This window comes from Tamandua tetradactyla, chromosome 5 (genome assembly GCF_023851605.1).
Source record: "Tamandua tetradactyla isolate mTamTet1 chromosome 5, mTamTet1.pri, whole genome shotgun sequence".
Lineage (NCBI taxonomy): Eukaryota > Metazoa > Chordata > Mammalia > Pilosa > Myrmecophagidae > Tamandua > Tamandua tetradactyla.
In genome coordinates, this window is record NC_135331.1 from 110,996,778 (window position 1) to 111,017,445 (window position 20,668).

Genomic DNA, 20,668 nt, shown 5'->3' on the forward strand with positions numbered 1-20,668 from the left:
ATATTTTGGAATACTTTCTCATTATCGAAACAACTCCTACCTTTTAAAAAGTCTAGTGGGAAAAACACTGGGCTGCAAGTCACTTCACTCTATAATAGTCAGCCAGGGATGGTAAATACCTGGCTCCCTTGTGAGAGATCTTACACATCGATCACAGCATCTCTCCCTCCTAGCTCTGCCTAAGCCTGGCCTACCACTCAGTATTTTACACCAGGGAGCCATTTGCAAGCAGTAGGGGTTGGCACAAAGGGTGAAGTCTATTTGCTGTCCCTGAAATAAGTTGTCTCTAAGTCCTTCCTGCACTAACTTTCTGAGAGCCTTTCTGCAAGCACCAACCAGGTACCTAACTGCTAGGGAGTTGTTCTCCTCTTTCACTATGCACCAGATTAGAATGAAGAGAAGCGTCACTACCCATAGTTGCTAAACCCTTTCTGGAAAGCAGATAACATGGAGTAGGATGTTTTAAAAGCTGATAGCTCAAAGAGGATTTCGAGGTCATGGCTCGAAGGAACCATTAATGATTCATTCAGTGGGTTTGTACACTGGTTGGTAAGTCAGTAAAGACAAGTAAAGTCATTCTTTTTATAGGACAATGGAATGCTTAATGCTCAAAGGGAATACACAGGAAACCGAAGTTAGGAGGCTGTCCTTAAGGAGTTCCTATTGTGGTATAGCAGCTGTATTAAGCTGAATTTAGATTCAGTTTCATTTAATGAGATGCAAAGCAAGCAACTTGGTGCCTAGTTATAAGTAACTCTCATCTTACTAACAATTTTCTCTATATGAGAAGAAGTTTGGAAGATATCAGGATATACCTATGAAGCAACAGGTGACAAGAAGGTGTTTTAAATACTCAGGACCGAATTAAAGGTAATATATTAGGTGGCTGGAATGGCTTAGGTAGTCAGCAGTCACCAGAAATCATTACCACCTGATATAAGCCAAGCAGGCAGAAGCTGGTGGTTGCTTGAGACCTGGCTGTCTCCAGGAAGATTGACAGAGGAGGGCAGACTGCAATCTGGGTTAAGATCAGTGTGTGCACGCGTGTGTGTGGTTTTCTTTTGTTGTTTTAATCATCAATGCATTCTTTTGCAAGAAAAAGTCAAACCAAGGCTCATTGGAATGCTCTGATTTACCCTCAAAGACAGGCAGAGGTATGTTTCCATTTTGGAAATCTCAGCTGGTTATTGAAGGCTGGGAAAGAGGAGTGTGTGGGGGGGAAACCCGTAAAGCTCAGACAGAGCATTGGATTGGCCAGGTATTTCAAAGGTAGTCTGTGAATTCATGTAAGATTTAGAGCTCCTCTGCCACCCCCATTTAGTGTGTATTTGCATTTAGTAATACTATTTAAAAAATCATACTTAAACTGACATTGTTTTTTGGCATACTGGTCTTCTTTTTTCTTCCCCTTTCTTGTCATATAAAAAGAGGCCAAAAAATCATTGCATTTTGTTATTTGGGAATGTCTGAAATAATTGAATTCTCTGGAAGGATGAGTGGTGGGTGAGGTTGAAATAGCCAAGTTGAGGAATGAATGCAACTTTTCAGTAGATACTATAATCCTTTGTGGAAGGGAGCTGCTGAGGCATAGAAATGAAACTGCAAGTGCTGACCTTGAATTTTCTGGTAACATTAAGTGCTTGTCTCTTCCTAGCAGTATGATCTATGGAACTTGCCCAAATAGCTGCAACTTGCGGGAACAGCTTCTGGCTGGAACTGTATCCTTTGTTTTCTAAAGGCACCCTGGGGACATTAAAATGCACCCTTTTGGCTTTAATATGTGTCTTATTTGAATGTTAACTTGATGGTGAACTTATATAAAGTTGACTATTAGCCACTGAATAAGATTAAAACTCTCTGATATTTCTGGACCTGCAGTCATCTTGTCTTTTGCTTGTAACCATTCATTTTTTTTAACTTTAATTCAGAAATCTGAAGTTGTTGGCCGTTATTCTTCTTCTCAGTTTACAGATGGTGCTACTGGTTCCCAGAAGGGTTGTGGTTTATTTTTAAGTATGCGATTCATTTAATTTGATGAGAGTAAGAATTGTGCCTTCTGTCTTCCAGCTCATTTTGATTCTAAGATCAATACAACCTCGAAGAAGAAAAAGTTGGCAATATTATTATGGTGTATATAATAGATGTGCCTTGCTGATATTAATGATATTGTCTCTACTAAAATATAGGCCCGATTAATCAAAGTCTTCAATTAAACTAACATTTACTGACGTATTCCACTTTGAAGAAAGGCTATCAAAACTCAGGGAAATAAGGTTCTTATTATAAATTTCGTTTAAGAGAAAATTCCCAGAAGGGTCTTAGGACCAACATAGACACAGTCCAGTGTTGATCATCAGCACCGCCATTAGCCAAGCCGCATAGGATCATTTATATCCAGAAGGAGAGGAAGGACCCAGACAATTCTGAATTATCAGACTTATATTCACTTACACATTTAGGAAAGTGCATTTTAGAACAATTTTCAATGAATGATGTTAAAACAGAAAGTATTTTCTGATTAGCATAGAAATTCAGAGCATGGCCTCTGGAACTGGACTACCTGGGCACAAATTCTGGCTCTGCCATTTCCTGGATTTCTCTGAGTCAGGGACTACAACCTTTTCCCTTATCTGTATAATAGCTAGAAATAGTAGATCCCATTTCACAGTAACATGAGGAATGAATGAGTTAATATATGCAAAGAACTTAGTGCCTAGCTTATGTTAAGTGGTCAATATATGTGGGTCATTATAATGATTATTATTAGTGATTGGATAGAAAGGAGCAGAATGTGAAGAGAGAAAAATTAAAGATTATTCCCTGGTTTCTGGCTTGAATACCAGTGTGCTGCCATTTACACAGATAGGAATAGGAGCACTGGAACCGAAGCAGGTTTAGTGGGGGAAGATGGATCTTTTTGTCATATTCATTTACAGGCACCTTTGTTACAGCCAAACAGAGATAACAAATGGATAGACCCCACTTAAGACAATAATTAAGTTTTCTCTGTGCTGCAGATTCTCTCCTTGGTTTTCCTATGGATTTCTTGTGAACTCTTAAAAAAACTAAGTTCCATGTGCTTCAGATTTCCCATCTGAATGGTAATAGTATATAGTAGTGACTCAGCAAATATGAGTTAAAGGGATAATTGTTTTCTAAAGACCCTGTGTTGCTTGAATAAAGGTAATGTGTAAATTATATATATAATTATATAAATAGATACATATAGTTATGCTCAAGGACAGATTAAGATTTTGACAGAGAAACAAGGCAAGTACATAAGGTGTACTTTCAGTATTTCTTTTACTCATTCATTCATTCTTACAATGAATATTTACTGAGCACTTGCTATGTGCTAGGTTTTGTTGGGTGGAGAGGATGTATGAGTGAACAAAGTATACAAGGATTCCTCTGCTGATGGGGCTGATACTGTGGGCTGCTGTGGGGCTGAGAAAGCCAGGGAATAAACATAATAAATTAAGTCAGAAGATGATAAGTACTATGGCAAACAAAGAAAGTAGAATAAAGGGGCTCTGGAGTGCTGGGGAGGGACAAATGCAGTATTAAATTCAATAGAGTGGTCAGTAAGCCCCTCTGAGAAGGTGAGATTTGAGTAAACACTAAGGAATTGTTTCCTCCGTGGCTGCTGTAATAATCCGTGTCTGAAATCTTCCAGGGCCCAGAGGTGATGTATGGCAATGCCAAGGCAATGATCGGTAGTGTATACCTGTAGGGTTTACATGGGTGGGCAGCTGATGTAGAAATTGTGGTCCTGGGTGATTTCAACTTCACTGGAAAAACAATGCAGGCACTCAGGTGGCACTTGCACAGATTATAATCAGCTGTCATCTGAGACTTGAGGTTATGTTACAGTAAAAATAAATGGTTATTCCTCTATTTAGCCCTTTCTAAAATCAAGCTCTATAATCTAGAAGCAAAAAGCTTTTGAATTTTTAGTTACTATTAAGTCTACATGTTGTTGTTTAGCCCGAGGAGTCAAGAGAAAAACATGCTTTTCCAAAAGAAGTTTTAAACTCTTTCATTAGATTAGGGAATTTAGGCTTAGGCTGACCTTCTAGCTAGGAAGAGTAGGCAGCTGAGGACTAATTGTTGCAATTATTTTCTATCTGATAAGTCATATGGCATGGAATAGTGAGCTGTTTAAAAAACCCGGTGACCTGGTCATGTTTTATTAGTAATTTATAAGGCTGGGATAAACAGGTGTCAACTTGCTATCATTTAAGATAGTACTGTGTACTCATGAAAAAAGTAAAAACGGTTTGCAGCATTGGACTCGTGAATTGATTTTCGGTATCTCACTGTTTAACTTCATTTTTATAGGTCTAATAAAAAAGAAGTATAATGAGCTTGAATCTCTACTTTGGAGTCAGGAAGACGTCTTTCCCTGTCTCCTCTACACCCCATCCACCATCCTGTCCCCTGGCCAAGGATTATGAAGTTACTGTAGCAGCCATTCAAAACACACATGCTGTTTGTGAATCTCTTCCCCATCTAAAGTTGTAGAATAATTGCCCATGATGAGGGACTATGTGGAAGGTGTGGGGTGGGGGTGGGGGGAGCTTACACTTCCTTTAAGTCTTTTCCACCCTGATGGAATAAGTATGGTTGACTGGAAAAGCACAGCACCATTCTCGAAAATTGTCTCCGGCAACTTTTTCTTTCTTTTTTTTTTCTCCTGCAACTTTTTATAACATTCTTATCTCAAATGTCTAATTTCCTTTAGTTGTGAATAAATTTCTTATAAATTATTGGCATAAGTGCTGTAGGATCTTGGGTGTTTTGACAATAAAGAATGGAGGAAGAATATTTTCCTTGATCTTTAAGGTGTTATGGAGTTCAGAGTATCCTCCTGTATGCCCATTTCTCCAAATGTATGATTTTAATGATAAAGAGAGTCTTCTTTTTACCCCCATGTTGAGATAGTCATACATGGGAATGTAACAGTCATAGATGTATGCTATTTGTCATTAGATATGAGTCAATGGTAATAGCAGCACTTTAGTAGCAAAAGAAAAGCTCAGTGGATTCAATAGACATATATTGAGGATCTCCTCTTAGGCAAATACCCACCATGCTAGGTTCCAGGTGAGGAGGAGAGAGATTTAATGCCACATGACATGGTCCTGGACCACAAGAAGCTTACAACCTAATAATATAAGAAACTGTCCAAAGAACTATAGGACAAGATTATATGTAACAGCATCATTTGCGTGATACAAAATGAATGCTGCAGGAGAATGGACAGAGGAAGATACCTCTTTGGGTGAACTAGAAGGCATGAGAAAGTCAGCATCTGAGAGGCACTTTGAGGGATAGGTGAAGTTTTTTGAAGTAGCAAAAGGAAGAATATCCTAGATAAAAGGCATAGCCTGGGCAAAGATGGCAGGGACAAGACTGTACACTGTACAACTATTATCTGTAATAGTTGGAAACAACCTAGATGTCCATCCACAGCAGGGTGAATAAATAAATGATGATATAATGACCCAAAGGAAATTATTCAGTAGAGAAAATTAACTGACCAGAAATGTGTGTACTAATTAATGTGAAAAAATATCTCAAAACATATTAAGTGAAAAGAGAGATGTGGAGGCCTGACCAGGGCAGGAATGAAACAGCTGGCACCGTGTTGGGTTTGAGTTGGGATGGGTAGTGGTGCCTAAGTGAGGCTATTGAAGTAGGAGGTAAGAGGAGTCAGGGACTGGAGGTTATGAGGAGCCCAAACAGGAGGGTACAGCCAAATAGAAATCAAGAGTGTTGTGATTAGGGAGGAAGGATTTCAAATCTGAGACCTTGGAGCTAAAGTAATTGTGAAAAATAATCACTACCTTGGTAGAGCTTGTAGATGAGGCCATTAGGTAATTGTAATGTAGCGGAAATGAAATGGAATGGAAATGAAAACTGTAGTTGTGTGACAGTTAATGATATGAATTGAGTAGGTTAACTTTTCAACATAGCTTCTCTAAGGAAGAGCTCCTACTTCAACTTGTAGGAAAGGCCACACTGGGAAATGGAAAGGGGTTTTCAGGGCTACCCTTAGGGGAACGCTTTCGGAATGTCCTGGGGGAGGAGGCCCGACATGACACTCCTAGATCCTTACAACCAGCCAAGATTACCAGTCTGTTATCAGCTTAGAGGCAGACACCCACTTCTCACCTAGCTCTTTCCTGTTCCTGTTTGATTGACTTTCTTTTACTGAGATACAGTTGGCAGGACCCTTGGGACAGGAATCAGAAGCAGTAGAGTCTATCCATACCTTAGTGATGCTTTGGTACAGGTCTTTAAATATTCACTTAATTTCTCTGTGTCTCAATTATTCCTACCATCAAGTACCACAAACTAAAGGTTTTTCAAAAATGCTTTGAGTAACTTCCATGTGCACCTCAATGAATTTCACAATTTAATGTAAGGGAAGAAACATGTATAGTTAGTTACAGCATCCTGCTAAAGGGGATATAATAGGATGGAATTATTTCTGCTTGATGCTGTTGCAAAACTTCACTTAGGAGGGTTGACTCTTAGCCTGAATAAGAGAAGCAGGTTTTGTTGCACATGGAGGAGTCCAATAACATTGGAGATTTGAAGTGTGGTCTGTTTAGAGAACTAGGACAGTCTGTTCTGCCTTTTCCTATACAACAGGACTTTAAACAAAGAAACAAACAACAAAAAAACTAGGTCTCAACTCCTGCTCTAGTGTTATTTTGCATCATTTTTTTCTGCCTGGGCTCGCCAGCTCTTGCATCTCAGCTTTTGGCATTCTTGAGTACAAAAGTCTCAGCGCTAGGAGAATTTAGATCAAAAGTGAGCTGGTGACTGGGAACCCAATTAGCAATTTAGATATTGTTATGGATACCTCCCAAGTAGATGAACCCCACACAAATAAAATACAACTGAAATTTTGTTTCCTTTTGAAAAATGAATTATCTAAGATCTCATTGATTCTTACCTTTAGAAGTGGAAATTGAAAAAGGAAAGTCTGATTTCACTTTGTCTTTGACAGTGATCTGTTGACACATTCTGGGGTGCCTTTACTCTGATAGCTTGCTGATAGGAGAAATAAAGGATCAGTCGTTGTTCCTGTCTCAAGGAACTTGCAACCCAAGTAAGCAGGGGAGGCAAAGTTATACGGATAGGACGGTGAAGTCACAGTGGGTGTCCGGATATTCTGCTTCCTAAAACTTGTGGAATTGGTGTTCAGGGAGAAAAGCAATCAAAATGGCTTGGAATATACTTCACGGCCCGTGTGGAATTGAATTAGGGCCTTGAGGATTTCTAAGGAAAAACTGAAAATGAAATGACTTACTTGATTCTTTGTAGCAAATTAGGCAAGGTCTTGGGACTGCCATAAGAGTTAACTGTTTTCGATGCATAAGGGTTAACATTTCATTAGAAGGAAATATTGAATTCTTTACGTGGTGCCCAAACCCTAGCTTAATTTGTTATCAGATTTTTCTGCCATGGAAAGTACATTCCTAAGATTGATTTCCTGCAAGTGAAAATCTGCAGCTCACTTCAGGGTTCACCTGAGCTGGCCTGTGTCCCAGCAGGTTTGTGGATCTCTGATGCAGGCTGGAGGCTGGATTAAGCTGAGAAGCTACATAACTGAAGTCTAACCACATCTAATGAAGTTGATGGTTACACTCGAATGGAAAAGTCCTGGGAGATACCTGTCCCTAAGCTTTAATTAACATGAATTTCAGACAGCAGAGCTTTACCCTCACCCAAACAAGAAGTCTCTGAAGAAAAGTGACCTCCTTCCTTAGACTGCTCTGAAATGTCTTCTTCTAAACTGTTACCAGCTCCTCCAAATTCTCCTCCAAAAAAAGAAAAAAAACAGACTAATCTATTACTTGTGAAAGGTGCATTTCGTATCTGTAAGATGCATTTTGAAAATAGTGCCTTCTCGGAGGGGAGGTTAGCTGAGATGTGGGAGATAAAGGAGGTAATAACTAAAAAAAAAATAAAAGTAAAAAAATAAAAAATCAGGAGTTCCAACTACAGGGTTCCAGTAGGGAAAAGGAAGAGGACACATGGAAGAAATGTGCTCTGCTCAACTTCCCCAGGGGTGTGGCGACAAATTAAGGTTGTCTTTTCTTTCCCCTCCTCTGAATATTATAGGGAGCTGCCAATGAAAGGACATTTGGAGGGTAAGTGACTTGGCATATCTGTGCCCTCAGATGAACCTCACCTCTATGACATGGCCAGGGCTGTGGGAAAAGTCTTATGAAAATACTGTGTATACTGGCTTTCCCAAACTAAGAGAATATGATTGCTGCATTTAACAGATGCTTTTTATTTTTCCTCCTAGCTCACATTAGCTTATATTTGTGGCAAGTATAGTTAGATAATTCCTAATGATAACTTAATAATAGTAGGGTATGCTAATTAGTTAAGCTCAAAATCCACAGAATAATGTGAGTATATATGGATTCCTTTAGAATTCTGGGGTGGTTTGGAGGAAGGCGTGTCGTGATAGATACTTTAACAATCATGTTTAACAACTTATTTCATATTTATGTCAAATATTCATATTTGTAGAATAGCAATAATATTTTTTTTCCCCCAGTTTTAGAAGGAGTAAATGTTTATTGGTAAAAAGCGCTGTAAGGGGGTGCAAGGGCAGTTCAGTGGAAGACTTCTCACCTGCCATGTGGGAGACCCTGGTTTGATTCCACCCGTGTACTTCCTGCTACCCCTGCCTACCCCCCAAAATTCAACAAATGGTACTGCAGTAACGGGAGAGTCATGTGGAAAAATTACAGCTTACAAAAAAAGAGAACAAAACCAGATGAAAAGTACTGTAGATGCTCAGCATGCTCCCGGGCCTGATGTATCCAGCCAGCACTGTGTTCGTCTGTCGAAAGGGGGCAAGAAGCAAGGGGCGCCAGGACACGGGCTGTGGGGCTGCCATGAATCTGAGGAGGCCTCCTACCTGGGCTGTGTCACCTGCACAGCCAGACCACCGAGGACAGCCCGCTGCCAGCCTTCCTCCAGGTGACAATGAGCTCCTTGCCATCTTGCAAAGACCTCCCTGTTGGGCCCTGTGGACTGTGGGGCTTTCTCCACACTGAAGTCAGATCTTCTTCCTGTGGGACCAACATGAAGGTACTGTGGCTTTGGGACACACTTGGGCCGTGTATACAGGAGCTGCTTACTTCCATGCGTACCATTGGCTCGGCATGTACTAGAATAACTAGGGTGTTTGAATTTGGAGGACCTGGGCTGTGGGGTTTTTTTTTTTTTTTGCCAGCATACTAGACAACTTAGATGGGACAGAACAGTCTCTTCAATAAATGGTGTTGGGAGAACTGCATATCCATATTCCAAAGAATGAAAAAAGACCTCTATTTCATACCCTATACAAAAATTAATTCAAAGTGGATCAAAGACCTGAACAGCAGAATCAGTAAAATAAACTCCTTGAAGAAATATAGGGAAACATTTTCAAGATCTAGTAGTAGGAGGTAGTTTCCCAGACCTTACACCCAAGCATGAGCAACAAAAGAAAACTAATGGGAACTCCTAAAAACTGAATACTTCCGTGCTTAAATAATTTTATCAAAAGGGTGAAAAAGCAGCCATTTCAATGGAAGAAAATATTTGGAAACCACATATCTGATAATGGTTTTATATCCAGAATATATAAAGAAATCCAATAATTGAACAATAAAAAGATGAATAGCCAAATTTTAAAAATGGACAAAAGACATGACTAGACATTTCTCCAAACAGGAGAAACAGATGGCTAAAAAGCACCTGAAAAGATGCTCAGATTCACTAGCAATTAGGGACATGCAAATCAAAACGACTATGAGATATCATCTCACGCCTACTAGAATGGTTGCCATTAAACAAACAGGAAACTACAAGTGTTGGAGAGGATGTGGTGAAATAGGAATACTTATTCACTTCTGGCAGGAGTGTAAAGTGGTACAGCCATTGTGGATATCAGTTTGACGGTTCACCAGGAAGCTAAGCATAGTCCTGCCTTATGACCTGGGAATCCCACTACTCCAGATATACCCAGAAGATCTGAAGGCAGGGGTGCAAACAGACACTTGCACACTGATTTTCATAGCACCATTATTCACAATTCCCAAAAGATGGAAACAACCCAAATGTCCAAATCAACAGATGAATGGATAAACAAACTGTGGTATATATATATGAGAATATTACTCAGCAGTAAGAATGAATGAAGTCATGAAATATACAACAGCGTGGACTAACCATGAAGGCGTTATGCTAAGTGAGTAAGTCAAACACAAAATGACAAATATAATTTGATATCAACTAATATGTAAACTCATAAACATAACATAGACAATAGAATGAGTCTAAAGAATGTAGGTCAGTTACTAACATGTGCAGAATGTTTAACTAGATTGAACTTAAACATTTGGAAATGGACAGAGGTGATGGTAGCATGTTATTGTGAGAATAATTAACAGGGCTGAATGGTGTGTGACTGGTGGGAGGGGGACGTTTACAATCATATATGCCACCTGAAGGAAAGGTAGAGCTTAAATAATGGGAGTGTATAACACAGTGACTCTCACAGTGGACTATGACTGTGATTAACTATAGAAATACAAAAAATATAAAACAGTTCTTTCCTGTAACTAAAGCAAATACATGACATTATTACAAGGAGTTACTAATAGAGGTAATAAAGGGTTGTATGAGAAAAGATGCACCTATTGCAAACTATGGAGTAAAGTTAACAGTAATATTTTTATGTTCTTTCATCAATAGTAACAAATATACCACACCAATACTATGGGCCAACAGTAGGGGAAATAAAAGATTGGGAGGATTTGGGTTTTATTTTTTAATCTTATTTCTTTTCTGGAGTAAGGAAATGTTCTAAAACTAAACCTAGGAATGTATGCAAAACTATGTTATGATACTGCAAGCCGTTGATTGTATACTTTGGATGGTTTGTATGATGTGTGATTACCTTTCAGTAAAATTGTAAAAAACAAACAAACAAGCAAAAGTACTGTAATGATAGTACCTACCCTAGAAGAAAAGTAAAATTCTCCATAGTCCCACCATTTAGCAATATCCATGTTAACGTTTTGATTATATGTATTTCCATATTTTTACTGTGCATGTTTATATTTACAAAAATAAGACACATGCTTTCTCCTTGTAACCATGTTTCATTCACGTACCTGTCCAACAAATCAGTTTTGAGCATCTACCTACTATGCTAGTGAGTAATTCTTTTAAGTGTAGGGGATAATATAGTGAATAAACAGTGGTGCAAATATATATATCATGTGCATCTTTCTATAGCAACAAATGTAAATATATGTATCTAATTCTTTGTAATAGGTGCATAGTGTTCTATGACATAGATTTATCATAATTTATTAAAGAAAATCACCCTTTTTTTTTAAGCAAATAGCTCTTTATGTCTGTTAGGCTTTGTTAAATTTAGGGGAAATATGCATTGACTGTCAGTGAATCTGGGTTCATGTTAAAATTGTCTCTGCTAACAATAATATTCTGCTGGTGGTGACTCTCTTTAAAATAGGGCTTTATGAAGAGCAATATGAGACTTGGCAGTCTTGGATAAAAATATCAGTGTGGGCCCAGCGGGCTCTCCCTTGAAGAATGACTGAGCTCCTGGAGGCATCTGTGACTGTTTGCAGCCCCACTTCTGTCTCTGATTAGACCAAAGGCTGCTTAGAAGCACAGTGCCAGCCCTTATAAATGAATACCAAGTCGGCATTTTGGCTGCTGTTCCTTCTCAGCCATTTATGGTGTTGCAGTGACGTGGAAGCATTTTTTCTGCCCTGTGTAATGGCACTTGCCCTCTTTTGTCCTCTGTCCAACAACCAGCAGCTATCTTCCTGCCATCTCTGCTGTTCCCACTCACAGTGACACAAGCTAATGCCACAGGATCTACTTGCAGATTTCAGCACAAAGCGAAATGTAACCCAGGTGAATTATAGAATTTTTCAGTATTCGAGCTTGTAGAGTTTACACTATTTTATAGACAAATACAAATATAAAAGAGGTTGAGTGATTTACTTCAAGTCAAATAGTTGGTGATTGAACTGGAACAGAAGGTCAAGACTTCTAATTCCTGGCACAGTGCTCTTTGCAGATAATTAGCTTTTCCAAGTTTGTGGTAGGGTCACGTAGAGTCCTTGTAATAGATCATAGAATACCAGTCTTTGGAGTGCTTCTATTTGGGTTCCAAACAGAGAAAATGTCCCCAGTACCAAACCATGTTGGTTTCCCAAGTATGAGGCCTTTTACTTAATTCTCCACTTTATTGATTAGGGAGAGGCTTTTTAGGTAGCTTGCGACATGTGTTGCAGAAATCAGTGACAGTTCTCAGTGTCCATGTGCTTTCCACCAACAGGCTGATAAATGACCTCAGTCTCTAGGTTATGACTGACACATCTCTCTGCAACAACTTTGTAAGGCCAGCTATGATCAACCACATGTCTCTTTAAGACGAAAGAGGCCCATCAGCTTTATGACCATGTTTATCTGGATTGCATACATACTTAAATTGCATGATAGATTGCACTCAGATGTTGTACGAAGCATGTTTCCTTCTCTTGAAAAGTATTGAAGACTGATTTACAAATAAACTCAGTGGAAAAGAACTGAGAAACTTTTTTGTAAGTAGTGATTATTTTTGTAGGGTCAACTTCAGATTATTTTTGTAAATCGAGCAGAGTGATGTTACAGAAGTATATTTTAAGTTGCATATTATAAAAATATATTATATTTAGTGTGAATTTTTTGAAGGTCACATAGCATCGTGGCTAAGACTCCACACTCTAGGGCTAACTGAGTTTGCATCCTGGCTCTACCACTTACTGTGTAGTCCTAGACAAGTTACTTTATCTCTCTGTGCCTCTGTTGGGTGCTTTCTATGTGCAGATACTGTTTTAGACATGGGAATTTCTGTACCTCCACAGTCCCTACCCTTAAAGGAACTGATGGCTAATGGGAAAATCAGTGGAGCAAAGCAATGATTGGGTCCCCAGGAGAGAAGCATACTGGAGGAGGCAAGCCCAAGGTACAGTTGAGCTAGAGAGAACCCTAACCAAGCGTGGGGGTAGGAAAGGTTCCCTGGAAGGAGGAGTGTTGAAGATGAGCTGGAGTTGGCTGAGCTAGAGGGTTCCAAGTTTAGGAGGAGAGTGGGGAGAAGGAAGGATTTTTGTAAAAGGGATCCTCTTGTGCAGAAACATAAAGGGGACATAAAGGGAAGAAGGGCAGAATGAGATGCAGCCTTATTGTGGTCTCCAGAAACCCATGTCTGCAGGGCTCTCATCCTGAAAGCCCCTCTAATCCTAGTACCTCAATCTCCCTTCTAATGGTTTTATAGTGATAACTTTTTTCCAGGAAATTATTTACTAACTCTAACTTATGGAAAACAAATTAGGAAGAGGTTAATAGACCTGAGAAGCAGAGAGGTACAAGGCCAAAAGGCTATTAACTTTAACTTCAAAGGAAAAATGCACAGGAAAAATTAAAGCCAGAGTAATAATTTCTTCTGCAAGGGACACCTTTTTCCAGGAATCTTTAAAATGCAGCCACCCGGGTGGGCCACAGTGGCTCAGCAGGTAAGAGTGCTTGCCTGCCATGCCCGAGGACCCGGGTTCGATTCCTGGTGCCTGCCCATGTAAAAAAAAAAAAAATGCAGCCACCCCAGTCTGAAGGTCCTCATAAGAAATGATCATGATGAGGAATATACAACTTTGACGATATTGTGAATTACTGATTATATATGTAGAACGAAATGATCATATGTTAAGAATGCTTGTGTTTGTTGTTATATTTTTAAAAAATAAAAAAATTCAGTTCAGTCATTTGTTTCTAAGAAACTGCTATGTGCTTAACACCTGGTTGTACAGGATACAAAGATGAGTAAGAATTGCGTGATCATGTCTCATTTACCCCAGATGCAGAGTTGTCTCAGATTGGCATGGTTGTATCCACCATCTTAGACTGCAAGGCAGGTTGGGCCTCTTGGGGAGCTCCTCAGGTATTCCGTCTCCTGAAGCCTTATATCCCAGCGACTCAGCCTCAATTTCTCCCAACCAGAAAACCAGATGGATATTTTTTTTACCTAATTTCCCTCTCTACTTCACAAAAGATATCAGAGGTTCATATCTACAGAAAATAGTACCCTTTAATTCCCCAGAGCATCACTATGCCCAGCTCCCCCAGATTATATGCTTCTTAGCTAACAGCAACAGGTTAAAAAGTCAGCCCTTTTCCCAGACCCAGCCTGGGGGCCACTGAGCCCATCCGTGCCTCCTGGCAGAAGGGAGTGAATGTCCCCACCTGCTCTGGCCTCACTGGCCCCACTCTCTGCCCCTCCCATGCCCTGTCATCAACTGCCACCCGAGATCAGTTGGAATTTCTATCCAGAGCTTAACTGCCTGGTGCTGGGTGCCCTCTGCTGGGTAATAGCAGAAGGACTGTTTTGCTTTTTCTTATTTTCCCTTTTTGTTTGTTTTTAATGAATTAAGGTATTCTGATGACCATTCTCTTTTTCTCACACATTCTCCCGCTTTCTGTGTTTCTTTTTCTGGCTAACTCTTTAATAAGTGTCTTTAATTCCCACATCGAGCACTTAATTCATGACCCGTTCACTCCTGGTAGGAGGCCACTGTCTGGTCGCTAGCTAAACACCATATGGGTAACCAGAGCTGCAGTAGGAGAAGGTACGAAAGGCTCCCCTCTCCTTAACCACGCCTGCATCTCCTTCCAGCCATGGTAGCAATAATGGCATGCCTTGGAACCATGTGCTTTGTCAAACACTTTACAAACATCACATCATATGTTCCTGCCATCAACCTTGGGAGGCAGCTTCTCTTTATCATTAGTTCTACTTCACAGATGCCGGAGCTCAGGCTGGAGGCTAGGAGAGGCTGGCCAGGGTCACAGGGCTCGTAGATATGGGGCTCAGGTTGCAGAATCAGGGACCTTCAGGGTCTCCAGGCTTCTCAGGCCCCAGATCTTGGCATAAGCTCTTTGACCTTGTTCTCTGTCTGGAAACCTCTTCCTCCTCATCTTCTCTTGGGAATTTTGATTCAAAGCCTCATTTCCGGGGTCACTTGGAAAAGTCTTGACACCAGGTCTCTTCTCTTTGGGGTGTGTTTGCAGAGGCTGTGAGCCAGTGCTTGTTTGTACTTCTCATGCTTTTTTGTCATATACCTCTACTTGTCTGTCCCCCAGGAGACTGACCTACTTACAGCAGTGACCCAGTCTTATCTCTCTTTGTACCTGTCATGGAGACCCTCTCATGGAAATAAAATTACAGTAATACTTAACATTTACTGAGCGCCTATGATAGCTGGGCAGAGTGCTAAACATTTTATTGTTTAGATTCTCTCATTTCACCATCCCAGCCACCCATATGATATGTCCAATTATTACCTCCACTTTACAGGTGAAGAAACTGAGGCTTAAAGAGTTATAATACTTGCCCAAGGTCACCTTGTAAGTGGCAGGGCTTGGCTTCAGCTTTCCTTGAATGTCTTTCACTTTTTATTTATTCTCATGCCCTACATTTTTTTAATTAGATATTTTTTCCCTTTCAATATTAAGGAGTGTGAATAGGAAGATTAAATTTTCCTCCCTAAAATCAGTAGTACCCTAGGTAGTAGTAGCACTTGCAGTATCTCTCCCAGTTGAGGGTCTCTGAATGAAGGGAGCCATTTAGCTAAATCAAGTTTTGAACTTTACTAAAGAAAAGAGCTTGGGAAGTACAAAGTATGGAAGGTAACTGCAAATAAGTTCAATATCCATTTCTTTGTCTAGTAACTTCACATGAAATTTTGCAGCCATTTTATGAAATATTTTATGAAATCATCACTGCTCATCTGGCTGATATTTCAAGAATTTCCAAGTGTAAGTTAAGGATATTTTGAGGCCTGAGATTCATAGAGTACAGATTTAATTACTTTGAAGAAGCAAGTCCAGAGTGACTTACTTTCCAGAGCTTAATAAAGATGACCAACTTTTGTAATTAATACAGTAAAACTTAGACTATTTTTAAATTTTGTGTAGCTGTTAGACCATTGCAAGAATTGTCGCTAACCATCACTTTTACAAACCTAGTTGTCCATCATTAACCTAATTGGTGAATCATTTGCTTGTCTTCAGTTCAGTATGAGGTTCAGTTGATTGCTTACATTAGATTTTCAAGTTACCAGTGAATTTAGCAGATAGTTCAGGATTAGCTGTTAGTAACAGCAATATTTATAACATTTATATGCATTTATTTAGTACCTATAAAATTTAATGTTCCTAGAACTGATTATATTTGATAGCATCTAGGAACTCCAAATGCTTTTTAAGTTTAGCCTTAGGTATATCCTAGAATTTATTAAAATAACAAAGTGGCTAACATTCCCATTTTACAATTCAAAAATACTGCCATTTTATGAAATATCTTAAGAAATAATCAGTGACCTCATCTAGCTGATAGTTCATCTAGAAATTCCAAGTAAGAGTTAAGAATTTTTCAGGCCTTAAATTCATTGAGCATAGATTTAGTTACCAAGGAAAGGCAAGTCTAAAAGTACTTACTTTCCATAGTATAATTTTAAAAATATATCAACAATAATCTTTCTAAGTATATATTTTTGGTAAATTTAGGTCATTTAGGTTAATTTTTAGTGACTGTTAAAATATTTCCCAGACTATACATAGGTTTTCACCAACCTCATTGGTCTTTACCAACCTAGTTAAGTCATTTGCTTTGTCTTTATTTTGAGGTTCAGTCGATTGCTTATCTCAGATTTTTGAGTTAACAGTGAAATTAGTGTGTAATTTATAATTTTTATGTTTCATTATATAATATTTACTACTACTAGAGTCAGGCTAATATTACATTTTAGTAACATCTACGAAACCCCAAAGCATATAAATGGAGCCTTACTTGTCTTCTAGATATCACTAAAAACAATACGGATAGGGCAGGCCATGGTGGCTCAGTGGCAGAGTGCTCGCCTGCCATGCCAGAGACTTGGGTTTGAGTCCCAAAAAAAGACAAAACACCAACATGGCTAAATTTCTATTTTACAGGCCCCACACTGTAGTGATAGCAGAGACAGAATCAGAGGTTGGACTAGTGAAGGGTCCAACTCCATCACTCCACACAGATGAAGAAAATGAGGCTCAGAGAAGCTGTCAGCAGTTCCCTGCTTTCCCTGTGGAAAGCCATATCCTGTTTAACCCTCAGTTCCTTCCCTTTCTTAGCTCAGACCCTCTCTCACTGCATCTGTGCTGACTTTCCTTTGTTTTCTTAAGGTTGCATCCCCGCCTGTCCTGACCGAGCTGCGCAGAACCCTCGCCCGGCCATCGGCAGCCATGACGACCGCCATCTTGGAGCGCCTCAGCACTCTGTCCGTAAGCGGGCAGCAGCTGCGCCGCCTGCCCAAGATCCTGGAAGACGGGCTTCCCAAGATGCCTTGCACCGTCCCCGAGACAGACGTGCCCCAGCTCTTCCGGGAGCCTTACATCCACACTGGCTACCGCCCCACAGGCCACGAGTGGCGCTACTACTTCTTCAGCCTCTTTCAGAAACACAACGAGGTGGTAAATGTCTGGACCCACTTACTGGCGGCTCTGGCCGTCCTCTTGCGGTTCTGGGCCTTTGCTGAGGCTGAGGCCTTGCCATGGGCCTCCACCCATTCCCTGCCCCTGCTCCTCTTTATCCTGTCCTCAATCACTTACCTCACGTGCAGCCTCCTGGCCCACCTGCTGCAGTCCAAGTCGGAGCTGTCCCACTACAGCTTCTACTTTGTGGACTATGTCGGCGTGAGCGTTTACCAGTACGGCAGTGCCTTGGCCCACTTCTTCTACAGCTCTGATCAGGCCTGGTATGAGCGGTTCTGGCTTTTCTTCTTGCCGGCAGCTGCTTTCTGCGGTTGGTTGTCCTGCGCTGGCTGTTGCTACGCCAAATATCGTTACCGGAGGCCTTATCCAGTCATGAGGAAGATCTGTCAGGTAGTGCCAGCAGGGCTGGCGTTCGTCCTGGACATCAGCCCCGTGGCACACCGCGTGGCCCTCTGCCACCTGGCTGGCTGCCAGGAACAGGCGGCATGGTACCACACCCTTCAGATCATTTTTTTCTTGGTCAGCGCCTACTTCTTCTCCTGCCCCGTGCCCGAGAAGTACTTCCCGGGTTCCTGTGACATTGTGGGCCATGGGCATCAGATTTTCCATGCCTTTCTGTCTGTCTGCACGCTCTCCCAGCTGGAGGCCATCCTCCTGGACTACCAGGGGCGGCGGGACATCTTCCTGCAGCGCCACAGCCCTCTGTCTGTCCACATGGCCTGCCTCTCCTTCTTCTTCTTGGTGGCCTGCAGCGCTGCCACTGCAGCCCTCCTGAGGCAGAAAATCAAGGCCAAACTGACCAAGAAAGATTCCTGAGGCTGGCAGGTGGGGTCATGTGTGGAGATATGACCGATTGTGATCTGGGAAAACAGTACAACAGTAGGAGGTGACATTTTTGTTTTTAAGGGTTAGTGTTTCAGTTAACACATATTTCCAAGGATATGCTACGATTGCAGCATTGGAGAGCCAAAGGATTCCTGAGTTCTGTTGTTGTTGTTGTTGTGGTCCATAACAGGACTGTTCCTTTTCCCTCTGGCTCATGCCTTACACAGCAGATGGGAGGGAGAGGACCTCAGCTAAGAGTCACAGGAAACTGAATGAGGAGGACTATCTTCATACCTGAAAATATAGCAGAATCTTGACTACAGACTCAAGAGGCAAGCTCTAGAACTGAAGGGATAATAAAATTAAGACTGGAAAGTAGGTGGCTGGCCCACAGCCTATCAGTATGGCTGTCCTACCCTTCTGGTCTTTGGTAATTGAATAAATTGGCCCCAGAACCCCATTTCATTTGGATTTTGGATTGTCTAGGGTAGAGAAGTCAGAATCTTCAAGATGCTTCAGTGAAACCCTTAGAGTGAATTACTCAGTTTGTCCGATTTCTGGCCCCTTCTCTCTTGTCCGCTGTGACACTGACCCTTTTCTCTGGATGACCATCTGCCTGGTTGTTCTCTCTAAAGTGCTGTTCACTCCCATCTCTACCTTGCATGGTGATATAAAGGACTACGGCAGGTGGGTCATGGTGGCTCAGCAGGCAGAGCTCACCTGCCATGCCGGAGACCTGGGTTTGATTCCCAGTGCCTGCCCATGCAAAAAAAAAAAAAAAAAACAAAGAGCTAGTGGTACTAAGGTAGTCATACTTCATACTTCCAGGAAATGCTTGGATCCCCATGGACATTTAGGAAACTTGTTTGCATATAATGCTAATGTAAACATTACTAGACAGTATATGTGTAGAGCCACTAGGAGTCCTGGCCAAGAAGTATGGAAACTCTTTGGTGTCACAGGATCCTTCTCTTTTCCACCTCTTGACTACTGGGTTACTTGAGAGCTATTAGAGCTGACTCACATATAGGCTAGGAGATCTGGAGGTTGCCCTAGCGAATCTCCAAATTGTGACCAGCATGTTCAAAAAGCCCTAGGTTGTGTGAATTGGTTCTAAGGATCCTTTTAGGGTTCAGGAGGAGCCTAAGATCCAGACTCCTCAACAGATGCTGCCCGATGAAGGACCCACATAACTATCCCAGTTTAGGGTCCTCGGGCAGGCAGTTCTGCCTCAGCTTAGAGCAGAACTCCTAAAAAAGCCCGAGACAGGTGAGCATATGTACTCATTGTGTGACATTCCCTGAAGGCTTCTCTAAGTGGGAACGTTGCTGCCCAGCAGCTTTTATGAAGTAGAAGATATTTGCAATTGAAATGTGGTTCTGTCCTTGCGGCCCTCTCTCCTGAGAACTGAATTTTGGTACCAACTCAGTGAAGGAGACTGCAGAGAGGGAAGGGCTATGGAAGCCTTCCTCGGAAGCATACATTTCCTGTCAGTATGAGGTCCCTATTTGCTAAAAAGGGAAGTGGTTTAATTCCAGTTTGATCACCTCTTCTGTTACTATGTTGCTTTGTTGTCTTGGAATCTTTGTTTTCTTCTTTCCTCTGAGATTTGTGGGTTTGTGCCTTATAAATGGAAATGTATGGACATTTTACTTAATATATGGCTATGTGGAATTTTTTGTTTTGGGTCTGGATAAGAAAAAAAATAGTTCATTTCTTCACAAGTGGTGAATGAAGGAAACGCCACAAAACCAGAATCGCCAGTCAAAAGCCTCCTTCAGCCTGTGTCTGGGCAAAATGGGAAGCAGCAAAAAACATATGCCTGCAATCTTTTATCTCAAGAAAGCATGTATGTTGTTAGCAACATTGTTTTCTTAGGTGATTTCTTCTGTTAGACCTCAAATGCCTCTGTTCTACCTAAGTGTCTTATACAAACTGGTGGTGTCTAGGCCAAATTAGTGGCAAATAAAGGTAGCAAAACTGAACTGGGCTGAACTGGACAAGAGAATGGCAGTATTGTGCAGATGTGTTGCAAATGGAGGGCCTATTCAAAATGAAGACTAGAAATTGTTAGTGTTTCAAAGCCTATTCTTTTGAAAGTTGGAGGGAGGGCGTAAGGGAAGAAGGTAAGGGATAGGTAGGAATGAGACAAGCTCTTGAATATAACTGTTGTAGTAATGATGGTTGGAGATGTTTACGTTAAATCCAAGTGTTTTTT

At 40.9% G+C, this 20,668-nt stretch overlaps 1 protein-coding gene across 6 annotated transcripts in view; it reads left to right on the plus strand.

The window, feature by feature from the left end:
* Nucleotides 1-20,124, plus strand: part of PAQR8 (progestin and adipoQ receptor family member 8) — a 30,951-nt gene extending 10,827 nt beyond the window's left edge. For 2 of the 6 annotated variants that reach the window (XM_077162057.1, XM_077162058.1), the window contains exon 2: nt 17,317-20,124. In XM_077162057.1, coding sequence (XP_077018172.1) covers nt 17,377-18,441 — 1,065 coding nt within the window. In that variant the 5' untranslated portion in view covers nt 17,317-17,376 and the 3' untranslated portion in view covers nt 18,442-20,124. Of the gene's footprint in view, nt 1-14,186; nt 15,784-15,822; nt 15,913-17,316 lie in introns of those variants that run through there. The other 4 variants (XM_077162054.1, XM_077162055.1, XM_077162056.1 and 1 more) reach the window with 4 other exon arrangements.
* Nucleotides 20,125-20,668: the final 544 nt, after the last annotated feature.